The sequence below is a fragment of the Lepidochelys kempii genome, chromosome 1 (genome assembly GCF_965140285.1).
Source record: "Lepidochelys kempii isolate rLepKem1 chromosome 1, rLepKem1.hap1, whole genome shotgun sequence".
Classification (NCBI taxonomy): Eukaryota; Metazoa; Chordata; order Testudines; family Cheloniidae; genus Lepidochelys; species Lepidochelys kempii.
Genome location: NC_136380.1, coordinates 265,555,905 through 265,574,805, shown reverse-complemented (window position 1 = coordinate 265,574,805; position 18,901 = coordinate 265,555,905). Strand labels below are relative to the sequence as shown.

The following is an 18,901-nucleotide window of genomic DNA, read 5'->3' as shown; positions in this document are numbered from 1 at the left end:
CCAGAAGCTGGGAATGAGCGACAGGGGATGGATCACTTGATGATTATCTGTTCGGTTCATTCCCTCTGGGACACCTGGCATTGGCCACTGTTGGGTACTGCGCTAGATGGACCTTTGGTCTGACCAAGTATGGCGGTTTGCTGCTCCCACTGGAGCCTTAGAACATGACAAGCACACTATCTCTTCTCTATTCCCTCCTCCCAAAAGTCCCTAATATTCTGGGGATTTAGCCCCTTTTCTGCATAAGAATGTTTAGAATCAGTTCACTCATGCAGCCGCAGAACAAGAGCACTGCCCCCTTCTGGCAAATGTAAGGTATTGGGGTGTGGAGAAACAAGCCTACCTCTTGCCAGTGCTCTTTAGGAAACAACTAGATCGGGTAACAAGCTGTCATCTCTGTAAAGAGCTGAGGGGAGTTAGTGAGGTGGTTGCCCCTTGAAAACCTTAAATACGGAAGATAGCACACCACTGCTGCACCTCTTCCCCAATCCCAAGTGGAATAGGAGGAAAGGAGTGGCAGGGTCTGTATTCCAACTAAATCCAAAATTGGGCAAAGCCTTCCACCCAAGTAGAGAAATACCTGGAAGTCACTAAACTCTTCGTTGAAGTTTTGGCAGTTTTTGTCCCAAAATGCTAGACTAGCCTTTGTTTTGGGTTTGGTTACAAAAGGTTTGAGAGACTGTCAGCTAGTTTCAAAACAATCAAGTTATCTTAACATAAACAAATAAATAAATCCAAATTTCAATAGAACATCCTTTCAGTAGCATGCCCTGAATTTTTTTCTTCCAACATTAAGTTTTTTTTCTGCTTGGCTATTATAAGAGTTTTTTTAGGGCTGTCAATCACATTTAACTCAAGTGATTGATTAATTGCAGTTTTAATTGCACTGTTAAATAATAGAATACTGATTGAAATTTATTAAATGTTTTTCTGTATTTTCATATATCTTGTAGTCTGTATTGTAATTGAAAATGAAGTGTCTAATTTTATTATATATATTTGTACTAAAAATGATAGATAAAGAAATATTTTTCAGTTCACCTCATTCAAATACTGTAGTGCAATCTCTTTACATTTGTAAGTTGCATTTTCAGAACAGATTTTTTTTTTGTTACATTGTTTTCTTTTTGACTGCAGTGATATAAAACTTCAAAGCCTACAAGTTCACTTAATCCTACTTCTTGTTCAGCCAATCGCTAAGACAAACCAGTTTGTTCACATTTGCGGGAGATAATGCTGCCTGCTTCTTATTTACAATGTCACCAGAAAGTGAGAACAGCCATTTGCATGGCCCTTTCGTTGCAAGGTACTTACATGCCAGATATGCTAAACATTCGTATGCCCCGTCATGCTTTGGCCACCATTCCAGAGGACATGCTTCCATACTGATGACACTCTTTTTAAAAAAAAAAAAAAAAAAAGCTTTAATTAAATTTGTGACTGAACTACTTGGGGGAGAATTGTATGTCCCCTGCTGTTTTACCTGCATTTTGTCATATATTTCATGTTATAGCAGTCTTGGATGATAACCCAGCACATGTTCTTCATTTTAAGAACACTTTCACTGCAGATTTCACAAAACGCGAAGAAGGTATCAATGTGGGATTTCTAATGATTACTACCACACTCAACCCAAGGTTTAAGAATCTGAAGTGCCTTCCAAAATCTGAGAGGGACAAGGTGTGGAGCTTTCTTTCAGAAGTCTTAAAAGAGCAACACTCCAATGTGGAAACTACAGAACCTGAACCATCAAAAAAGAAAATCAACCTTCTGCTGGTGACATCTCACTCATATAATGAAAATGAATATGCGCTGGTCCATGCTGCTTTGGATTGTTATCGAGCAGAACCTGTCATCAGCATTGACGCATGTCCTCTGGAATGGTGGTTAAAACATGAAGGGACATGCGAATCTTTAGCGCATCTGGCACATAAATATTTTGCAGTGCCGGCTACAACAGTGTCATGAGAACGCCTGTTCTCATTTTGTGGTGACATTGTAAATAAGAAGCGGGCAGCATTGTCTCCTGCAAATGTAAACAAACTTGTTTGAGTGATTGGCTGAACAAGAAGTAGGACTGAGTGGACTTGCAGGCTCTACAATTTTACATTGTTTTATTTTTGAATGCAGTTTTTGTACATAATTCTACATTAAGTTCAACTTTCATGATAGAGATTGCACTACAGTATTTGTATTAGGTGAATTGAAAAATACTATTTTGTTTTTACATAATAAATGTGATCAAAAATAAATATAAAGTAAACACTGTACACTTTGTATTCTGTGTTGTAATTAAAATCAATATATTTGAAAATGGAGAAAACACCCAAAAATATTTAAATAAATGGTATTCTATTGTTTAACAGTGCAATTAATCGCAATGAATTTTTTTAAATTGCTTGACAACCTGAGTGTGGGTATGTTGTGAGGTGTTTTTTTGTTTTGTTAAAAAAATGGACTCTCTGGGCTTGACAGAATTTTCTTTATAATTTTGATAAGATTGGTTTGTTTAAGCATTTTTTATTTTAGCTTTTTAAATTTTCATAATTGCAGGAAATAGGGGCAGTCAGACAATTTTATGGCATGTTGAGATTCAAAAAGTTAAAGCTTTATCATTTAAACACAAATTGTCAACATCTGGTGTCAAAATGTGTAAAGTAAATATCCTTATGCCCTTAAACTCTCAAGTTGTCAAGCAGCATTTTTCTTACGTTGTCCGTGTGTAAATTTTGATTATTATAAATGAAAATAATTTGTCAGTTTGTGTATATGGAGAAATCAACTTTTACCATCATTTTACCAATAAAAATCTAATCCTTCCAAGCCTAACTTTACAATGGAACAGTGAAGCTGACTAGACACAGCTGTCAAGGGAACCAAGTAAACAAACTGAAAAATGGAGAATTTTTTTCCCTTTTCTAGTTGTTTGGATCTTGGGTGTTCAGCTATGGTAGGCACACAGTTTTCAGGTAAGTGTAACTTTCAGATTGAAGGTGTCCCTGGCAAGCAGCCTATTAATTAGTTTCCTATTTCGCCTATTTACTTTTCTCATGTAGACATCCAACAATCTGGAGGACTGTACTAGGTAGTGTCCAGCTGTGCTGCGTCTTTGTTGCAAACTTTGGTGGAATTTCTTTAAATAACCTTTTCCAGAATAAATAAAAATGTTGCTTTTCTCTTAGTTTCAAAACCACAGAACACAGCTGCTCTTTACCCTTGGCTGGAATATAAAACAGGCCTATGGCAGGCTATGCAGAAATCTACTGACTTTATTGCCAGCAGCTGCTGAACTCTTAGTGCTAACTTAAACAGCTCATAAATGTTAATCACTTTGCAGTTTTGCTAGAGAGCCTGTCTGCATGTCTGAGGCACTGGCTAATAAGTGGTATGTTTTTCATGAACTGGTGACTTTTTCTAGCAGAAGGTCCAAATATCAACTTCAGTTGTCAGTAGAATTATTAAATATGTTGGCATCCTTTCGAAATTGTGTAACGAAAAAAAATTACTTTCATTAGCATTGGCATTGCTTGATTCAGACATATTTCAATAGCCTTAGATTTGCTGAACATGCAATGGAATGAGTAGACTGTTCAACAGAATACATTGCTTGCTTACTGGCCTGTTTTTAGACATCTGACTAAATGTAATCTGAAGAAACTCCATACAATTCTCCCTGTACTTCCTAGATAGAAACTATTTCCACCACTTACTCAGTTTAGGTAGTCTACTTCCAGCAAAACTGATCGTTAAATACAAATGCAATAACTGTATTTAATTTTAGCAAATTTAATGTCAGGAAATGTAAACTTTAAGGTTTTAACTGAAGTGTTAACTTGATATTGCATGCATTTGCTTAGTATACCCTTCAACAGCAATGTATTAAGGTGTCCATTTTAACAAGAGAAACAACATAATACAGATGCCTAAAATAAGGGCAAATTCCAAGGCATGGGGATTCTTTTGTTTATTTTTAATTGTTTTGTACAGAATGTACTACAGAAGGGCGCTGAATCTGGCTTGGGCCTTTGGGTGCTACTGTAATACTGCCACTAATAAAAGAATTGTGTTGTAGCAATCCTAACTCTTACATTTGATTTTTAACTATATATCCTAGATTTCATTAGTAAGTTTTTTGCTTTTTACCTTCCTAGGGAATCAAGTAGGAAGGAAAGGGGGGGAAACTGGGAACAGCAGAAATATTATTGGTGCATGCCAACTAGAAACATAGTACCTTTGATACATCTGCTCCTTTTAACCTCATCATTATGTGAGCACTAAAGGTAGTGGGCACTTAAATACACACTGTTACTTCTTTTACCAGGACTGCACCTGACTTCATGTACTTGAGGACCAATGTTCCATCTAATTTTTTCCATCCCTGTGCGGAATAAATTTTATGTGCACAGAGGTATGTGCGGATGTGTGCCACCAGTAGAAACAAAAAATCTAGATATGTATACTTTTTAAAAGTTACCATAGGGATAATTACTCCAGCCAGGACAGGTTAGGCATTTTAGAACTCACTATTCAAAGAATTAAATTTAAGTGTAAGAGAAATAAAAGTATGAAATGCATAGACCAGTCAAAACACTAAAATAATACACTTTGAAAGAATAAAATTACGGAGAATATATGTACATTGCAGGAAGTACCCAGAAGTAACAATAAGAATACAAGTATGTGTTGGGAGGTGAGTGTGAAAGAGACTGTGTGACCCAGAGACAGTGTGTGTGCTGGCTGCTGGGGAAGTTTGAGAGATGCCGAGAGCTGTCTCTTTAAGGCACTCACGGAAAGCTCTCCTGCTCTGTCCTGAGCCCTGCATCCCCTCCCCCGCTCTGCGGAGATGGGGTACATGGGCAAGGGGTGTGTGTGAGTGACTGACTGCTGGGGAAGTCTTAAAAACCATGCACTGTCTTCTTTTTTAAGAAAGGCACTTACTGTTCAGACCTCAGACCGCAGCAGCTCAGAGTCCTGAGCCAGCTCTGTGGAGCTCCCCTGCTCTGTGGAGATGGTGGGCAGGGGGAGGGGGGACAGCCTGACATCAGCAGCCACCCATCCCCCTGCTCTGCACAGGCAGCAGGAGGGTCCTGGGAGCAGCTGTGGGATGGAGCAGTGTGGCTGCAAAGCAGCAGGGGGAGGGGCACCTGAACACACACTGCCGGATGTGTGCACTCTGCTAATCAACTGGGCTGCACTTGAATGTCTGCTGGGTAGCCACCCAACCATGCAGCTTACAGGGAACACAGTTGAAGACCCTCATTTTCACCAGACTAACCAGGGATTGGTATCGAAACGCTCTTTGCCTCCTTTCCCATTTAGGGAGGGGGAGGACCTGACAGACCTGCTTGTCAGACAGGTGATCTGGGAGCGGACTATGGATTTGCTCTGTCACGTATTTTAAGTTTCCTCTATACTCTTCATACAGGCAGTAGGTCCTTCCAGTTCTCTTACGGTGGCCAGCCACACTTCTCTTAGATGGTGCTAAAGATCCCTGCAATGACAGGAAAATGATTAAATGAGATAAATGTGACCTGCACCCATGTGCTGCAGAGGAAGGCCAGCCCTGCCCCCATCCCCTAAAATCACTGCTAATCCGATCTGGGGGAAAATTCCTACATGACCCACATAATGTGATCATTTAGACCCTGAGTATGTGAGCAAGAACTAGCCAGCCAGGCACCTGAGAGAGAATGAGGTGGTACTGAGCAGAGCAGAGCCCCACCTCACCAGTGTATCATCTCTAGCTGTGGCTGTCCCTGTTATTCAGAAGGAAGAAGAGGAAATACCTCCCAGAACACATTGGAGGAATATTTTCCTGGTCCCTGCCAGTAGCAGGTTGAAGCATGAGCTTTAGGAGCTTAAGGTATAAACCGGAAGTAAGCCCCAAGGCTGTTGAGCCCTGCTCCCCATCCTCACAAGCAATGTTAAAAATGTCTGCCTGCCAAGTTTCAAATGTAAAAGTAACAGTTCCCTAATCAGATTTTTAGCAGGAAAAACTTAATCCATCTTCTCCGTCAGCATACACACAGCATGAAAGGATTTTTCCCTAGACTTATAAATTTTACATTTGAGCAAAAACCAATTATTGAAAATCTTTTCTAAAAGCTATCCTTCTGGAAGAAGTTGAGCACTGAAAATGGGTGTTACCATAGAAGCCATTTTCAAAACTTAGCTGTAGTATTAGTTATGCAAAATGTAATTAAGCAAATGCCATAATAGCTTTTGTCAGCATACCAGTGGTAGTGTGAATTTGGCACTGATGAAAAGCTCCAGAGTGATGCCACTAGGAAAAAAAAGTGGTAGCCTACAGAAAGTGGGTTGATCAGTTGTGGTGAACAGGCTTATGTACACATCAGCTGTAACTTAATGGACAGCTGTAGCTACTCTCAGCAGTGTCTGAGAATGCAATAGACACACACTGAATTCCTCTCTCATAGTTGCTTCAGGTCAGGGTTGAGGAAAAGAGCTTTTACTGCTTTTTTCTTAAATTTCTGTGCTTAAAAAAAGTTTAACCTACTGACTGAGACTGGATTTGAACCAGTGAGCTTGAAATAATTCCCAATCTCTGCAAGTATTTTATAAAGCAAGTAGGTTCATTTTTTCACTTCATTGCCACTTTCTGAGATCGACTTCAGACACTCCCTAAATGTATCCAGGAAGGTTTGCATGTACTCCATGTATTGCTTTTAGGTATTTGTGCTCATCTGCAAAATCTCAAATCTAGGGTTTGTTGGGCAAGGACACTTGGCCAGCAACAGTCAGAGCAATGACTTGCTAGGTAGGGAAACACCAATAATAGCACCTTTCCAACAGCTCATGTGACTCAGAAGCAGAACGAGAGGCCCAAGTTGGACTTAGTGAATAAGTCATGTAGGAAAGACTACGGGGGTAGAGAGAGAGAGGAAAGGCTATGGAGAATTGAAAGATACAACCAAAAGTCTAAATTTGTCATTTGGGTTTTCTGTGTTTTGCAATATAAACTTGAATACTAACTCAATGACACATTTGTCTTATTTTCTTGCAGATCTTCAAGTTGCTCCATTTTAATTTTCAGTGCAGACCTTTCTGCTCCCTTAAGTTATTATAAACTTTTTTGCTGCTCTGCAAACACGTGAAGATGTCTCGCAGCCCTGATGCGAAGGAAGACCCTGTGGAATGCCCTCTTTGCATGGAGCCCCTGGAGATTGATGACATCAACTTCTTCCCTTGCACGTGTGGGTACCAAATCTGTCGCTTCTGTTGGCACCGTATCCGCACTGATGAGAATGGACTTTGTCCTGCTTGCAGAAAGGTAAATATCCTGGAATAACGGCTTACCTTGCATATGTCTTGAGGTTCTTGCATTGGTTAGTACTCCTTTACATCAGGGTACCTTGCTTCAAATGGCAGTGTAGATCTGGTGTGAGCGTCTCACTGTCTGGATGCCATCTGTACATATGAAAATCATTATGCAACCAGTAGTCGTCTCTGCGGAATAGATAGAAGTGGAATAGCAGTGGAGGGTGCAGGTCAGGACTGAGGTCTGTGGGTAGAGTTAAAGGAGAAATTAAAAATCTGGGAATCAGGATAGTGATGCACTGATCTATCTGTTTAGGGATAGATGGCGAGGATTGAAACAGCAGGATATGCTTCAAGTGAGGGTTAAGGTATGGTGGTGCAGCTGTGTGGGAGTTCATAAAGCACCCCTTTTTGCTGTACTTGTTGAGCCAGAGCTATTCATTTTTATTGACACCCACTTTATAAGCCATTAGCTCTTGGTGAGAGTGCTTGACGGGTGTGTAGTTTCTTGCATCTTTGTTACCAAATGCTCAAGGTACTTTGAGTGCCATACTTAGACTTCGCCCATTCTATCCAGTCACAACTCCAGTTACCTGACACATTTTGGTTCTCTCTTTTTAAACTCCCTAAAACTGATCTTCAAGTCTGCTGCCCTTCGTGTCTCCTAGGGTCACAACCTTGGAATCTTTGACTTTTCTCTTTTCTTTCCTCCTCATGTAGTCTCAGCTAAAATCTGTTGCTTCCTTCTGCCTTCATCACCCAACACACCTCTTCAGAAATCCTTGGTAATGTCTCCTTTAATTATTATAACTTCCTCTTGTCTCCTTGCTTTTCACCTTTTTTCCTCTAAACCCAGCTACAGAGGTCCCCCCTTTTTTCCCCTGTTCTAAGCATGTCCCTGTCCTCACTGAATCCCTTCATTGGCATCTTGTCTCTTTTATGGTATCAATTCCAGCTCCCTTTCTAGGCCTTAAGTAACCTTGCTACACCTGCATCTGTGCACTTGCTGCCTCATTCTTCCATATGCACCTTCAGTCATCTTACCATGTTGCTCCTTTGGGCCTTGTCTACAGTAAAGAAATTTGGCATGCTAATCACTGTTTGGAGACTCTAGCAAGCCTGAAAAGCACCACACATTGACATACAGGTGTAATCAGTGGTGCACAGAAGCTAGCTTCACTGTTTTGGATTGGACTTTCTACAAGGAAGACTAATCAGTGTCATCGGTCACTGTCTGTCTCCACCAGTGCAATGCCATTGTCGACAGTAAATTCTATTGTGATAATGCCAATGATATGATTATTCCTTCTGCTACAGTCCCACAGTACCTGCTTATGGAGTCTGTCTGATTTACCTTCTGTACTCTGCTGGCTTGAGGACAAGCTTTCTGGACTCTTTTTGCCTGTACAAATATTGCTTCATGCCCCCGAAATGTTGTTGTACAGTACTTCTTGCCAGTATTCACTCCTTTGTGATTACTGTGTGCTTGCAAACTGGTTTTGGAGCATGTCTCAGAAGCCACCGTAGAAACATGCTGCCAGGTATTCCTCAGCAGACTTCCGGGCACTAGTGAGTGTCTGGATTAAGGAGATCGTTACAGCTGACCTCTGTAATTTGGAACACTTTGGCTCATGACTAGGTGTCTGAATGCCTTACTGAGCTGGATATCATTTGCTCAGGAAAATAGTGCTGGGAGAAAATAGAAGGACTGGCGATGCAATGTTAATAAGGCTGGGGATGTCAACAGCCATTCCAGGGCAGTGATGAAAATCTGCCCTTATGATGAACCAGACCATGTTCTTGGCACTCTCCGATCTTTGGAGCATGAGATGCTTTTGGACAGAACTGTGGCACCCACCAGTGGGCTGTTGAGGAACCTGGAAATAAGAGAACACCACCTCCCGTGGTGCTCTCTGAAACTAGTGGGGCAGACCAGGATCCAGGAATGCCAGAGGCTCTGCCAAGATCCCAGTAACATCTGTCCAAAACTCTGAGATGGTAGCTGCAGCAAAAGCAGTCATGTTTGGGAAGATGACACCTTTGGAGACTGAAGGGATATCTGCGCAAGGTATATGTGTTTGTGTTTTTTAACTCAGGTTTTTGCATGGTTGGGGTTTGGGAGCAGTTTTCTGGGTTCACGTGAACATTCATATGGGTGTGAAACAGGATGAAGATGTAGCATCATGTGAAGATAGAAGTCCTCTCTTCCCATCTGCCTTCTCTGGTTCCCCTGGTGCATCAGCCCTCTAATTCCCTCATCCTATGGATATTGCTAGTTTTGGAAGTCCCACCCATAATGCCCATCACCACCTTTCCCCATTCACCTACATGGATCAGTTCTGAGGGCAGAAGTACCCTGCTAGCTGAGCCATGCCATGTGATCATTCTAAGGCTAAGTGCACTGCACGGCCTGGTATAGAGTGCATTCACTACACACCACACCTCACCAGCACAGGTATAAACCTCTGTGTAGATGGTGAACAGACTGTGCCAGAAACTTAGGGCATATACCTTACATGGCTCTCTGTGCCCAAGCAGTGCCTCTCCCATCTACGCTGCTGTTTTTAGCAATGTAGTGTCCCACTCCTGGAGCCTCTCTCGCTGCTGCAGGGGAAAGTTCTGGCCTGGGGAGGCAGCAGGCAGAGGCTCATTGACGTAAGCATATTGACTCACTCCATATTTCTCTTTTCAGAGACCACTTCTGCAACAAGGCAAAAAATGGGAAATGTTTGGCATATCCATTACATGGCAGGAATGTGACCATGCATTTGGGAATACAAGAAGCAGAGTGCTTGACAGATCCCTTGGCAAGGAACAAAAACTAGATCTGTTTTTACAACGTTCAGAAAAACATGGAAAGAAAAAATTTGAAGTTTGAAGAAAAATGCAACTTCTCTTTAAATGCCAAGGGAAATTTATGCAAGAGGACAAAGAGTGTGTGAGGAGCTATGTACAACATGATAAAGAATAAGACTTCAAAACAAAGTTTTGAACTTTTGATAGAGTACATGCAGGGCCAATAGCAGTTTGCACAGTTAGTCCACATTTCAGCATAAAACAAAATCTGGCTTGCTGTTTTTTGTTATGTATTAACTACATTTTTGAAGGTGGCTTCCATGTTTCGTGATAAAATACATTATGCAAATCAATCTCAGTTAATAGTTCAGCAGGCATAGTTTGAATTACCTTAAACAGCACTGCTTTTCTACCCCCATATCCTCTTTGTCCAAAAGCATCTAAATGCTGGTAATACTTTTATTAAAAACTAATTAATTCATGGTATCAAACCCACTAGCAACTATGGAATCAGTGATATTAAGTTAAACTGCTAACATTTCAGTATGCCGCATTCAGGCATTAAGCGCATCGATCCCCTTGCATTCCTACAACAGCAGAATATGAGCACAAAGCAACTCTGATTTGGTTCATATGCCTGTTGCAGGCAATGTTCATAATTGTCACACGTTTAGTGGCACACCTTTGTCCACCTCCATTCTTTGCTCCAAGACTCATGCCTTCCTCTGTCCATTGTCAAACACCTCCTTTGCTTTCACAATATTGGATAGAATACAACAAGCGGATATCACGACACTGTTCACTGTATTCAGTAGGTACTTCCACTTTGCTTTCAGCCTTTCAGAGGCATACTTTACCACCTTTCTGCACACACTCTGTAGCTGTATCACTCTCCCCTCGCCCACTCCAGTAAGCATCTAGGAACTATGCACCATGATCTTATAAGGCTTTTGTCACCATGGAGTGGTAGACTTTTGTTAGTTTATTCCTGGGCTTGATCAGGTACGCATGGGTTCATCTATAGCTCCAGAAATTCAGGAAACCCAGCTATTCAAATCCATCAGTGGTCTTGCGGATGTTTGCTAGCTTGATTGTACGCCACTGAAACACTTGATCTCTGTTGCTATATTCAAGGATTTCCAGTCCCACTGGTGCCTGATTGACCAGTTGCTATCCAGGGTAGACCTCTTCCTTAGGACAAACACTGCTTTCATTCTACAGAGAATGACATTCTCATGCAGGTAATCTGGAGCTTCCCAAAGGGATGCAAAAGTCTCCTCGTTCGAGTAGTGTCCCTTTGGGTGCTCCACTGTAGGTATATCTGTTTTCCCGTGCCTCTTATTGGAGATTTTGGTAGCAGTGTCCATTTGGCCAACACATAAACTCTTCCTACCTTGAGGCTAACTAGTACTGCATGGGTGAACCATCCCCAGTTCCTTCTCAACTGCACTTGGCCTAAGACAGAGCAAATTGCAGTCCGCTTTCTCTTTACACCAGAGTTTGAGTTCAGTTTCTTAGCTTCTTTTAGCATTTCCATTAGATTTTTCTTAGTTTTATAAGGTTTCTGGTTTTTTTACTGTTCAAAAAAAAAAATCTTCCCCCCGTCTTTTCCCTTTTTCTCATCTGGGGATCACCCCCAGCAAAAGGGCATGCCTGACTCCCCCGGGTTTAAACGGTGTCTTTCCTGCAGGGAGGCAGTACTGGAAATAGGTTACACTGCTACTGCGTCGGTGCTTTGGAGAGCTCACATTCCACAGAAGCGTACCTTCTGTCAGCAATTGAAGGCTAGATCCAAAAAGAACCAGGAGTTAAAGTTGAAACTCCTTATGGAGGATGTTCTTAAACGAGCTTCTGACCCTGGTCCCGAATCCCCTCCACGGTGAAGATTGTTCCCAGAGCCTTCTACATCTAAGGAGGGAGAACCAAAGAGGAAATCTTTGTACTCTCTTTGCAAGGCCTCCAAAAGAGAGCTGCAAGTCCTCAGACTGAGCCCCGGACCAGCCAGAGGAGATCTCTGGCATGGTCAGTCACCTCGGCTACAAAGCACGGTATCCAGAGGAGACACGGGTCCTCAGGTGCAGACACCACTTATAAGCCTAAAGACCTGAAGGGCGGAGGCTCTGAAGCGGCGACACCACCTGTCAAGGGCAAGAGCAAAGACTGTAATGTCTCTGTGAAAGCAGTACTGATGTGGAAACCCTTGGTATCAGCTACTTCCAAACAACCATCTTCGGACTGATCATCTCGTGCAAGATCTCTGCCGATTTCCTCAGTATCAGCGAATCCGCACCAACAAGCCTTGATGGTGCTGATCACAGTGGTACTGCAGGAGTTTCATTTTCCCAGAGATCTCATGGTGGCTGAGACTCTAAGAGTTTCCCACTTGCTTGATACCAGGGCCCTGGTACTGAGCACATCTCGATCCCTGGAATCACCACTGGCACCAGGGTGTTGGCCACCAGTCTCCTTGTCAGTTCCAATGCTGTCCAATGAGGACTCAGATAGTGACCAGGATGATATCCTCTCACTGTCCTCACACCATGGCCCATTTCTACATCAACCAGGGCCCTTCCAGTTCACCCTCAGTCCAAACCTCAACCTTCTTGGTATGACCACCCGTGGGTTCCACCATACTGGGAACATGGGCAACCTACAGGCACCATACTTCTCGGGCATCTGGTGTCTCCTCCCAAGTGTCAGTAAGATGGTCTCCTTCAGCCTCTGCATCCAGAGCTCCATAACCTCAAAAGAAAACTTGAGCAGGAGGCCAGATTAAAGAGAAAAGGAGTATTTGTGGCACCTTAGAGACTAACCAATTTATTTGAGCATGAGCTTTCGTGAGCTACAGCTCACTTCATCGGATGCATACCGTGGAAACTGCAGCAGACTCTATATACACACAGAGATCATGAAACAATACCTCCTCCCACCCCACTGTCCTGCTGGTAATAGCTTATCTAAAGTGCTCATCAAGTTGGGCCATTTCCAGCACAAATCCAGGTTCCCTCACCCCCCTCCAAAAACACACACACGCACACACAAACTCACTATCCTGCTGGTAATAGCTCATCCAAAGTGACCACTCTCCCTACAATGTGCATGGTAATCAAGGTGGGCCATGTCCAGCACAAATCCAGGCTTTCTCACCCCCCCCGCCCCCCTTTTCCCGGGACACACACACACTGTGTATATAAAGTCTGCTGCAATTTCCACGGTATGCATCCGATGAAGTGAGCTGTAGCTCACGAAAGCTCATGCTCAAATAAATTGGTTAGTCTCTAAGGTGCCACAAGTACTCCTTTTCTTTTTGCGAATACAGACTAACATGGCTGTTACTCTGAAACAGATTAAAGAGGTTACACCACAAACCAATATCTCCTCCTTCTCACCAGGTGAGGCAGTGATGGCCCCCTCCATCATCCATGGAGGATGATTTTAAACTATTTCATGATCTTACAAAAAGAGTAGCAGATACTACAAATTCCCCTTGAGAAGGTGAGACCTGACAAACCCTCCAGTCCCAACCTGTGGATCTGCCGACTCAAGACATTGTTCCTCCATAGTTCCAACAGACAGACCTGCTGCTCCAAGGAGATACAAGAAGTGTTATTACACAGTAAACAAATTGTCTACCTGCCGCATTCACCTGCAAAAATGGAAAAGATTCCAGATTTGGTATAATTCCAAGCAAGTTACCTTGGTATCTTCCTCCCTCCCCACCATGCTAAACTACATACTAGGCCTCAAGAGGACAGGGCTGTCTCTCAGCTCAGTCAAAGTACATCTTGCAGCCATAATGGCTTTCTACAAGCAGAGGGATATTCTGTTTTCACCTGTCCAACAACAGAGATTCCTTGAAGATATAGCAAAAAGAAAAGGAGGACTTGTGGCACCTTAGAGACTAACAAATTTATTTGAGCATAAGCTTTCGTGAGCTTATGCTCAAATAAATTTGTTAGTCTCTAAGGTGCCACAAGTCCTCCTTTTCTTTTTGCGGATACAGACTAACACGGCTGCTGCTCTGAAACCTGTCAAATATAGGAAACCTCTTTCCCCAAATCAGGCACCCCTTTCCAGTGAGGGACCTAAATCTAGTTTTAAAGATCCTAACTAGATGGCACTTTGAACCTATGGCCCCTTGTTCTTTTACACATCTACCAATGAAGACAGCATTCCTAGTAGCCATCACCTTGGCATGGAGAATAGGGAAAATAGCAGCATTAATGGCACATACACCCCTTCACAATTTTCTTTTAAAGTCACACCCAAAGTTCATCCCCATGGTCACCTCGTCTTTTCACATGAAACAGTTCATTCACCTTCTACCCAAAGTCTCTTCATGACAACAGGGAGGCTACACTACATACACATGATGTTAGGAGAGCCGTGGCCTTTTATTTGGACAGGACAAAGGCCTTTACGAAATCTCCTAAGCTCTTCCTCTAAATTGTGGAAAGGTCAAAGGTGTAGCAGTATCAGCTCAGAGACTCTACAAATGGGTCCTGAATTGTATTAACTAGTGCTACCATGATCGTAATTTGCTACCCTCATCTGGAATCCATACGCATTCCATGAGTGTTTCTCATCTCTGTCACGCCATTAAAAATGTTTCTATGCCAGAAATCTGCAGGGCAGTGACTTGCGCATCTGCTCATATTTTCACAGAACACTATACAATTACTAGATTTTCAGCTCCACAGCGTTGTCATCCATAATAGACTAGATGCCGAAGCCCTGACCCTCCATTGGGGAATACTGCTTGGGAGTCACCTATCTTGGAGTACCCATAGGGATGCTACTCAAAGAAGAGGAAGTTACTCACCTTGTGCAGTAATGATAGTTCTTCAAGGTGTGTCCCCCTTGGGTGCTCTACAACCCTCCCTTCTACTTTGGTGTTCTCAGTAGGGGAGCTGCAGTAGGGAAGGAACAGAGGGTGGTTCACCCACATAGTGCTAGTTAGCCTCGAGGAAATGCTCTCCCTCCCTTGTGCTCATGTGTGGGCCAAACAGACAGTGCTACCAAAACCTTCATTGAGGGACGCAGATACACATACAATGGAGCATCCACAGGGACATCATTACTGCACAAGGTGAGTAACTTCCTCTTCCTCACTTAGTTCTGCAGTTACCTTGGATAAGCAGGTGTATCCAACAACCCTCACGCAATTTGTAATCATGCTCCTGACTTCAAAATGGCATGCAGTCCACTGAACTTTGTCTTGAAGCAGCTCATGGAGCTGATTACTTTGATCATGGTGGAGAATAGAGCCTTTCACGCAACATGAATTCCACTGTTGGACTCTTCCTCTGACTTACTGTGTGTATTGCTAGAATTTGTTCCTCTTTCTCTTCTGGGTCACCTGGGATGCTTGGTGATTTAATATTGAGGATCTCCATTCTGAAAAAAAGGATGCATAGAATGGACACATTACCCATATCCTCCTTTACATTGGGGCAAACTGTTTTAGTTTTCAGTGGTACGGTTACCTATTATAGATAGAACCTTGGTTTCCCTCCGTTCTTAGCCTCATGCCTCAATCCTCACTATCCCCTGTAACTGAAAGCTGCATTGTGTGCCAAACAGCCTTTCCTCCAAGTTCCTCTTAAGAAACTCTACCTACTTCTAGGTAATATTCTTTATCCTCTTCATCGTTTAATAGTCTGCATACAATTAGACAAAGAGCTGTTCAAGTTTAAAAAAAAAAGTTCCTTACTTCAAAGAGCCAGCTATCTGTGAAATGCCATATAAACTTAATGCTGTGTCCTTCTAAAATGATTACCCGAGCGTGTGTGACGAAGACATAACTTGTGATAAGCATGGCTGTGACCAAGCCTCAAGAGTGGGTCATTGATTATGATCCAACAGTTAAGTGAAGTGTGCATGAAGGATTGACTGTTGCATGGGGTTTGTTCTTCAGTTGTGGTGCTACAATACCTTGATTTTAAGCCACATTTCCTTAAAAATCCAAGTTCAAGGGTAGATCAAGTCAATATGGTGTTGCTGTGCATGGAGTTGAATGCATCTTTTCCATTAACACTAATAGAATGTGTCGACTTTTAAATTCCTGTGCATGGTAATGAAAAAGTATATTCCCTATACTTTCAGTACAAGCTCTATCCTTTGCATACCAGCTCAAGTACTTCAGATTAGCTGTTTGTCCAGGACAGTGTAGAGAGACTGTTCATTTGGTATCCTGCTTCTAGTACTGGTCAGTGTATTGTAATTCAGGGGAAGGTTAAATTCTTCTATAATGCACCTAGTCAGTCAACTCGGTTGGGTGTTAAAACATGGGGAGAGAATTCCCTGTTTTCCATGTAATTGATTAAGTTTCATATTTTAAACTGTCAGCCCCAGAGGAAATTCCGTAATATGTGCGCGTCATATCTTTAGCATCACTTCAGTAACTTCTTCATTCTCATCAATTTTAAATTTTGTCTTACGATGCATTGTGTATATATTGTGTTATATAAACTTTGTTACTGTATGTCTCAAACTGTTATGAAGACTAGTTATACATTTTATAATTCTGAGTTTTGTTTTCAGGACTGAGAATGGGTAGGAGTGCCTTGTGAGCAGTAGGGTGTGGAGGATAAATATATAATAGCCTTGACATGCTTTCTGAGTTGTATGTCTTCACTGCAAAAAAGGGTGGTTTTACCTCAAGATGGCTGTCTCAATGTGAAGCCCGAGGAGTGATGAGGCACTGCAGTTTTTGTTCGAATGCTTGTTTGTGTCCATTTCATGGTTGGTGTGTGTGTGTGTGTACGCACGCTGCATGTACCGTTGCTGGAGATTTTTCCATCCGTCTGGCATCCATCAGGCTGGCTCTAGTGCCCTCTTGTGTGCCATATAAGGAGTGCCACCAGCCACAGACCCTCTCAGTTCCTTCTTACCACCTGTGATGGTTGCTGAAATGTCTCCCCTTGCTTCAGCAAGGTGCCTATCAGTGGTTTTCTTCTCTGTATTGTAAGTTTATTCTATAGTTTAGTTACAGTGTATACATTGTAAATAGTACGAGGAGTACTTGTGGCACCTTAGAGACTAACAAATTTATTTGAGCATAAGCTTTTGTGGGCTAAAGCCCACTTAATCAGATGCATGCACTGGAAAATACAGTAGGAAGATATAGATATAGACAGAGAACATGAAAAAATGGAGGTTGCCATACCAACTCTAACAAGAGTAATCAATTAAGTTGTGCTATTATCAGCAGGAGAAAAAAAAACTTTTGTAGTGATAATCAGGATGGCCTATTTCAAACAGTTGATAAGAAGGTGTGAGTAACTGTAAGGGGGGAAATTAGCATAGGAAAATAGTTTAGTTTGTATAATGACTCATCCACTACCAGTCTTTATTCAAGCCCTATTTAATGGTGTCCAGTTTGCAAATTAATTCCAGTTCTGCAGTTTCTCATTGGAGTCTGTTTTTGAACTTTTTTTGTTGAATAATTACGACTTTTAGATCTGTAATTGAGTGTCCAGGGAGGTTGAAGTGTTCCGCAACTGGTTTTTGAATGTTATAATTCTTCATGTCTGATTTGTATGCATTTATTCTTTTGCATAGAGACTGTCCAGTTTGGCCAATGTACATGGCAGAGAGGCATTGCTGGCACATGATGGCATATATCACATTGGTAGATGTACAGGTGAACGAGCCTCTGATAATGTGGCAGATGTGATTAGGCCCTATGATGGTGTCCTTTGAATAGATATGTGGACAGAGTTGGCTATGGGCTTTGTTGCAAGGATAGGTTCCTGGGTTCGTGTTTTTGTTGCGTGGTGTGTGGTTGCTGGTAAGTATTTTCTTCAGGTTGGGAGGCTGTCTGTAAGCGAGGACTGGCCTGTCTTCCAAGATCTGTGAGAGTGAGGGATCATCCTTCATGATAGGTTGTAGATCCTTGATGATGCGATGGACAGGTTTTAGTTGGGGGCTGAAGGTGAAGGCTAGTGGCGTTATTTTCTTTGCTGGGCCTATCCTGTAGTAGGTGACTTCTGGGTACTCTTCTGGCTCTATCAGTCTGTTTCTTCACTTCAGCAGGTGGGTATTGTAGTTGTAAGAACGCTTGATAGAGATCTTGTAGGTGTTTGTCTCCGTCTGAGGGATTGGAGCAAATGCGGTTGTATCTTAGAGCTTGGCTGTAGACAATGGATCGTGTGGTTTGGTCTGGATGAAAGCTGGAGGCAAGTAGGTAAGTAAAGCAGTCAGTAGGTTTCCTGTATAGGGTGGTGGTTATGTGACCATTGCTTATTAGCAGTGTAGTGTCCAGGAAGTGGGTCTCTTGTGTGGACTGGTTGAGGCTGAGGTTGATGGTGGGATGGAAATTGTTGAAATCATGGTGGAATTCCACAAGGGCTTCCTTTCCATGGGTCCAGATGATGATGTCATCAATGTAGTGCAAGTAGAGTAGGGGCGTTAGGGGACGAGAGCTGAGGAAGCGTTGTTCTAAGTCAGCCATAAAAATGTTGGCATACTTTGGGGCCATGCGGGTACCCTAAGCAGTGCCGCCGACTTGAAGGTATACTTTGTTCCCACATGTGAAATAGTTGTGGGTGAGGACAAAATTCAGCCACCAGGTTTGCTGTGACATTATCGGGGATAGTGTTCCTGACGGCTTGCAGTTCATTTTCGTGTGGAATGTTGGTGTAGAGGGCTTCTTCCAGAAAACACCATCCTGGCCACTATGGATATAGATCACCAATGGATTGTAGTTTCCTCAGGAAGTCAGTGGTGTCTCGAGGATAGCTAGGAGTGCTGGTAGCATTGGGTCTTAAGAGAGAGTCTACATAGACAATCTTGCTGTCAGGGTGCCAATGCATAAAACAATGGG

The 18,901-nt window shown here is 42.5% G+C and overlaps 1 protein-coding gene across 14 annotated transcripts in view; it reads left to right on the top strand.

Moving 5' to 3' along the window:
• Positions 1-18,901, top strand: part of CNOT4 (CCR4-NOT transcription complex subunit 4) — a 122,859-nt gene that overhangs the window by 50,363 nt on the left and 53,595 nt on the right. For 10 of the 14 annotated variants that reach the window (XM_073327380.1, XM_073327372.1, XM_073327376.1 and 7 more), the window contains exon 2: positions 7,025-7,291. In XM_073327380.1, coding sequence (XP_073183481.1) covers positions 7,118-7,291 — 174 coding nt within the window. In that variant the 5' untranslated portion in view covers positions 7,025-7,117. The other 4 variants (XM_073327369.1, XM_073327374.2, XM_073327377.2 and 1 more) reach the window with 4 other exon arrangements.